Raw genomic sequence first — 6672 nt, 5'->3', positions numbered from 1 at the left:
CGCTGTCATTTTTTTGTTTCTGTCAACTGACAATGAGTTCCGATCGAAAGTAATCTGAGCTGTGCTGCTGACCACTGGCGTTGTACGATGAGAAAAATATGGGTGACTTGATATATTGTGAAAATAAAAAAGTAAAGACAATCTGCTGGTCTTATTGTCTTTGCCAATATTTAATCCTTTTCAAGGCATATTTGACAAAGGAAGGTTAATCGAACAAGAAAATACTCGTTGTAAGTAGTGTACAGTTAAAAATAAATATTTTCAAAAATTAATTTTAACTCGTGACGCTTAATAATGCTTATGATTATTTTCTTAAACTTTAAGAAATGGCGATTTCATTAATTCTACAATAAGTTTTATTTCAGTTTCCTTTTCGAGTCACTCATATTTTCCCATCGTCCACGATGCTGTTCTTTCGATGAGAAAAAATGTTCCCAAAAATTCGTGATGTAAACAAAATTATCATCGAGGCGGCTAAGTTACCGGCGTCCTCTGTTATCACGAAGAACGCAACTATCCACGTAATAACGTCGATAACGCCGCCTACACGGTAAGAATGCATAACCAACAGAATACCTTGTACGTAACAAAGTACCCACAGCAGAGTTGGGCAACGATTACTTTCTGACCATAATATTTACTTTGTAATCAACCAAATTACTCTGTGATTACTTTCACCATTATTATTTCCAATTGTTAGATTAAAAACTACCTTTACAATCTGCAATTGTAAACCAGTAATTTGTAACCTTTCAGGGCTAACCGTATTAATCATTAATCGTGTATAATTAATTGCTATGTCTCAAGTATTCATTAATCGTTGATCATTAATTATGATAAACTATTCAGAAATTGTAATGATCGTGCCCAACACTGCCAAGGTCCGTTTTCTCGTAGATTAAGCAGCATCATTTTGGCGAACAGTCTTCATGATTATTCGACAACAAATCATGATTCGTAATCGTAAAGGAAGCACGATATAATTTTCAATTTATTGCTGTACATCGTTTTGTGCGGATATGTATTTCTCGAAGAGGCAAATTAATAAACGTTCTCCACCGCAATCGTGTGCGTGACTTTTCAGTGATTTAAATTATTGTATTCGCGTAGGATGTCGATATACCTTGGCAGACATTTATTGTTATTGTTATTACCGTTGAACAGGCAGTGTTATTATTTTTGTTCGTCCCACTATGCTGTTACGTTTCAATCTCTACGCTTGTGATCGCAACGATGCTTCGTAAATTAAATATTTTTACAAATTTAAAAAAAGAAAAGGTTTTGCAGCCTGAATTAATAAAATGGAAGTCATTGCGCGTATTAAGTATAATGAAAATATTTGTAGGCTATATAAATACTTTTTCACGAACAAGCATCCGTGTGAATTCATTAATTACATTAATTACAGACTTTCTTTTTTCACGGTGACAGCGATAAACAATCCCCTTTCCACTGGGACAATTTTCGCTTAAATTTATTTTACAATTAATCTTCGACGTGGCTTTTACATAAACACATGAATTTAGATTTAAGTTAAACAAAAGAACAAACGCCTTCGATCGTCTATTACTCATTCTTCGACCATTTCGACAACTCTTCAGCATTTGGCTCGATCATTCGGATATTAAGCTCTAGTGTACAATCGTAATCGTCCTTACAGTCTGAACGACGTTTCGGGTGGTCGCTTGCCAGTAATGGTCACGAGGCAGACCCTCTTCGCATAAAATATTTTCTTCTCCATTTACAATCAACGTGCTTATATCTTTTAACCCAGAGTCCAGCGTTATACAGTCGCGTCTCTCGATTGAAAACAATATTTCTGAATAACAACAGCTTCTTCAACAACAATAAGAATTCCCAATATCCACTTCCGGGCATTCGCAAGACAATTTTTCTACGCGAGAAACGCTTTCGCGTTTCTGACTCACCAAGTCCAACATTAATGTACATCCGCCCACGGTCTTGGCTTGCGTTAATCTATAGCTCAACAAGTCAAATAACATTCCTCGATAACCCTTTCTGCCAACTTTCATCAGTTTTACTCGCTTCGAACACTACCAGGCGACACTAGACAGGCTACCAGGTTCGTTAGGCAACAGTCTCATCCCTACTTCTAATCACTTTTCGACTCACCAGTCACCTACTCAGCAGAGTTGAGCATTCATTCTCTCAGTACTCACTCGCAATTGTCAGATCGATCAGCAATCACAAGGTACATTCGTCATACACAATCGACAAATTCTTAATCCCCCAAAGCTACCCAGGACTTCATTAATAATTACGAATAGAGATTTTTCATCAACAATCATCAACTACCCCTCGCCCAACACTGCTAACCAGACCCAACCTTACACTTGTCGAGCTACATACCTCGCGTCACATCCGTTATCACTACCGCCACAAAGTTCTCTCTCAAATTTCAGGACTCTTCTGACACGATTCTTCAGGATTCCTCGCGAATTGTAAACGAAAGTCTCTCCTCGAGCGTGGCTCCTCGCGCTGGGGACGAAGAAATCGCGTGAGAAGCGTCACAGGGTGCTCGTTTCCGGTACCAGGCCCGAGGACAACCTCGCTCGAGTCCCGATGGGAGCAAACGAATGATCGAAGTTGAAGATCGCGGCTCGAACGCAGTTCACAGCGGCTTCGTTCGTTGGGCGCGCTATAGAAAATCGGTCGCCACGATTAAAAGCAGTACTTCCGCGTACTCACTTCCGGTACCGGGCTCAAGGACGGGGGTCGTCCCTCGCGCGGGACAACCCTTTCCTCCTGTCAGCCGTAGTAACTTTTAGTGTTGAGACTCCGTGGATTCTCCTGACGTAAAATCGTGTGTAAACTATCTGTGCCGACCATGTGGTTGCCCAGATCCACCCTCACCCCCGTGGCTGGGGTGTGGAGGATGGGTGGTGGGTGCATCGAGGTGGGCGACAAAGGTATCCTTGTGTCCGCGTAATAACGGTCGCCGTGGAGTCTCTCGGCCAGCTGGGTCTCTGGAATCCTGGAAAAAAGAATTTTAGTTAGTGGAAAATGAATGTTTGGGCTGGGCTGGGCCAAAAAGGGACAATTTGCCTTTGCGTTGGATGATGTTTATTTTTTGTTTACATACTATAAGTCTTGTAATTCAGTCATATATCAGTCTTCGATATTTAATCCTACAGATGCCTGTGTAACTTTCAGATCACATACTAATATATATATATCGATATTTCGTCAAATAATTTCGTCGTTTTTTCATATGTATATTGATCGATTGCCATCTAGCGGTGAACAGGCCGAACTAATTTCTGTGTTTGGTCAGCGCCTCTATCGGGAAAACGCTCAAGTTTGTCCTCGAATAACTCTTTTTTTCACTACTAGATGGCGCCATTTACACTGTTTTTACCGACACTATCGGTACATTACCATCATGTCGGTAATTACCATCCATAAACGCCATCTAGCGGTGAAACAAAGAAACTATTGAGGACAAACTTGAGCGTTTTCCCGATAGAGGCGCTGACCATACTCCGAAAATTAGTTCCGCCTGTTCCATCGCTAGATGGCCATTGCCTTATACGTGGGAAAGCGCGCGCGTAAAGATTGTAATTTGATTTAGTTATGTGAAGAACATTAAAAATAATATCTTCAGACATTTATTAAATAACTATGAATACGGTCAGCCGTGTAACAATTTTATTTGCGTCTATTTGTAAAAAGAAATACTTTGAAGTTCTGATCAGTAATTCACTACCAATTAGAATTTTGGAATTTGATTTCTCTGGACAAGCATAGAAGATCTCAGAACCAAATGGAATTGAGACAACCAGTTAAATGTTCCAGAATGCATCCAGTAGTACTTTAAAATGGTAACGGTATTAAGAAACTGCTAATGGGATACTCAGATATTAATAAATTATTAAATAAAACACAAACCTCGTGTCTTGCATGGGAACTGGCACCGGTGAGGTGAGATCGATATCAGCGTCGATGTCTGAAATGTCATCGTTGAATCCATGCGGAAGTGGTTCGTTATTTGCATGAAACTTCGCATCCCTTTTGGCCCGATGACGGCTGACTAGAAGACGTCCGATCACCAAGCCCAAGAAGATTAAAATACCAACTGACACCGACACTATGATGTACAGGTAGAACTTTTCTTGATTCTCTGTATCAACGAGAGTAACAAGTGAAATTTACCACCTTTGCTACCTTCATTATTTTCTTATTAGTTAATATACACTACGAGCTAAGTTGAAACTCGGACATTCTGGAGTTCACGAGAGCGTCAAGTCGCATGCAAAACTACTGAAAACTTTTGCCACGGGATAAATGCAATGCCAAACACAGTGCTCGATTTTTTCGACTGCAGACCAGAGATGGGCAAAATTTGATTAGAATACTAAATAAATAATCGTGAGATTTATTTAATTTTATAGTTGAAGAGATAACTTTTTGTTTGTTCGATGTGATATACCACTTAGAATTTAATAACTCTACGATTTAAAATCATTTATCATTCTGTTCTGTAGAGTGTAGTTATTGAACGATTAAGTTCTTAAGTTCATTCACATAGTCTAAATTGAAGGTAGTTAATATTTTGTTAATCGGAAGTTTAATCTAGATAAGAATCTTGTCTATCACTGCAGCAGATCTTGATAACTCACGTTTCGAGCAATCGGATGCACCCTACTTCTCAACTATGCATTCCTTCGATTATATCTACGCAAAAAAAAAGAAAAAAAAATTGAATTGGCGTGGCTTTCAAACTCTGTCTCTACTACATCTACCTACATCTACGTATTCAACAAACTAGTTTACCAAGTATTTATTCACTTATAATAATAAACTCACAGGTCTTCTAAAAGTCCTTGGGAGAATTTACAAATTTAAAATGTGTTTGACACACATTCTGATTCACGTCAATGCATAATATATATCTTAAATTAAGTTCCCTCTTGCTACAAGTTAAAATTCATTTAGAACTTAGTTTCTAGAAAAACAGTTCAAGGAATTAGAATCAGACTATGAGTTGACTATCAGACTAACGTTTTTCAATAATTAACATATTGATTTAGAGACAATAAGTAAATAAACGAGCAGCATTACCAACTGACGAAATAACGGGGTTTCCTACTAACTTAACGTAAGTAAATTATATAATTTAAATAATATACCGAGTGTGGGTAATTTTTTCAGCAGTCAGGAAGAACGAAAACTCATTTTACTGACAATTTGCAACGCAGCGACCTTTGATTAAAAAGAGTCGAAACCAGGATGGAAAGTCCATTGAGCGTGTTACCAGCCGATAGAATGGGAGAAGGAGGAGGGAAAAGTGTAATACTTACTCGATATGAACGAATATGCATTGATCCATTCATTGATATATCCAACAACGACACGATCCTCTTCAGGATAGGCGTAGACTACTGTTGTGCAATTAATCGGCGACATCGTACTGGTGGAAATGTCCCTAGTAATATCGGCCACGTTGTTCTCGATCATTATCATCCCTTGAATAACCGTGGGCGTTATATCTTTCGCTCCTACACCGACCGATTTAAAGTTCTTCGATCGTGTGTCCACTGTGTAGGCGCGATAAACGAATGAATTCAGAGATCTGGTGAAGGAGAGAGTTCGTGTTCGAAAATAGCGATGGGAACGATATTCAACGCTCTATTAACTTTGGAGAATGTATTCACGTTTTTTTTTTGATTTATATTAATTATTTATGAGCGCTACAACCATTTTACAGGGTTTTTAGTGACTCATTCATTATTTCTTGCTAGTATTTTGAGTAAACTAAAAAAGGGAAAACTTTGATTGCCCTTTTACAAAGGTAATATTTTTTTAATTTCATTGATATTCTGTGCAAATGTTTGGAATTAACTTCTGAAAATGTATATATTATGTAGAGTGATCTACGTAATCTTTAAAAAGGTTTAGAGTAGTTTTCGAATTTTGTGGAAGGCTTATCCTTCCTCAAAAAACAAGAAAGTCTTTCGGTCTCAGATGTAAACTAAATAAATTTTATTTCGTTCACTTTATGTAATTTAAATGCAAGTTGATGGAATATGGCATAGTTTCGTCCTCTTTGACACTAGAAAATACTTCAAAGGGCTAATTGAGCTTAACTCGACTATAGAACTTGCCGAAGAACACATCAACGTCACAAAGTAAATTGTTCCCATCGCTACCGAGGTGTACGATCAGGTGAGTTGCGGTGAAATGAGATCGCAATGCGCGGACAGGTGCCAATATTTCACATTGACCATCCCCTGTTCGGTTATTTACAAAAAGCCAAAGTCGAGCTGATTATTTGATAGACGACAGAGATAAATTCGAGAAATTGACACTTCTATTTACAATTCGTTATTAGATGAAATTTACAGGAAATTCGTCGGAGAATTACGCGAGACGATAGCAGTATTCTTGTCAAGGCGACGGTGAATTATTTAGAGTTAGGTTATATACAGAGAATTGATAGCGAGAATGATAATCCACCACCAAATTGCAATCGTGTCGTTATTATACAGTTGCGATTAATGCGAGATACAGGGGTGCTGTGTGAAAGAAATAGAGGATATCCAAAGAGAAAATATTCACACAAGGGCTGATAATATATTTTTACTAACAATTGGACCATTTTCGAAACAAATTTTTAGAATTTAGAATGACCTGGAATTAATAATTACGGAG

General features: G+C 38.1%; 1 protein-coding gene across 2 annotated transcripts in view; it reads right to left on the bottom strand.

The window, feature by feature from the left end:
* Positions 1-300: 300 nt before the first annotated feature.
* The window catches only part of LOC128891098 (uncharacterized), a 226616-nt gene continuing 220244 nt past the window's right edge, over positions 301-6672 (bottom strand). For both annotated transcript variants that reach the window (XM_054150302.1, XM_054150301.1), the window contains 3 exons: positions 5322-5558; positions 3910-4141; positions 301-2995 (listed from right to left, as the gene is read on the bottom strand). In XM_054150302.1, the coding sequence (XP_054006277.1) occupies positions 2770-2995; positions 3910-4141; positions 5322-5558 (695 nt within the window). In that variant the 3' untranslated portion in view covers positions 301-2769. The remainder of the gene's footprint in view (positions 2996-3909; positions 4142-5321; positions 5559-6672) is intronic.

This window comes from Hylaeus anthracinus, unplaced genomic scaffold (assembly GCF_026225885.1).
Source record: "Hylaeus anthracinus isolate JK02 unplaced genomic scaffold, UHH_iyHylAnth1.0_haploid 12001, whole genome shotgun sequence".
NCBI classification, from domain to species: domain Eukaryota; kingdom Metazoa; phylum Arthropoda; class Insecta; order Hymenoptera; family Colletidae; genus Hylaeus; species Hylaeus anthracinus.
Note: the sequence above shows the minus strand (reverse complement) of the source record. Positions and strands in the feature narration are given on the sequence as shown.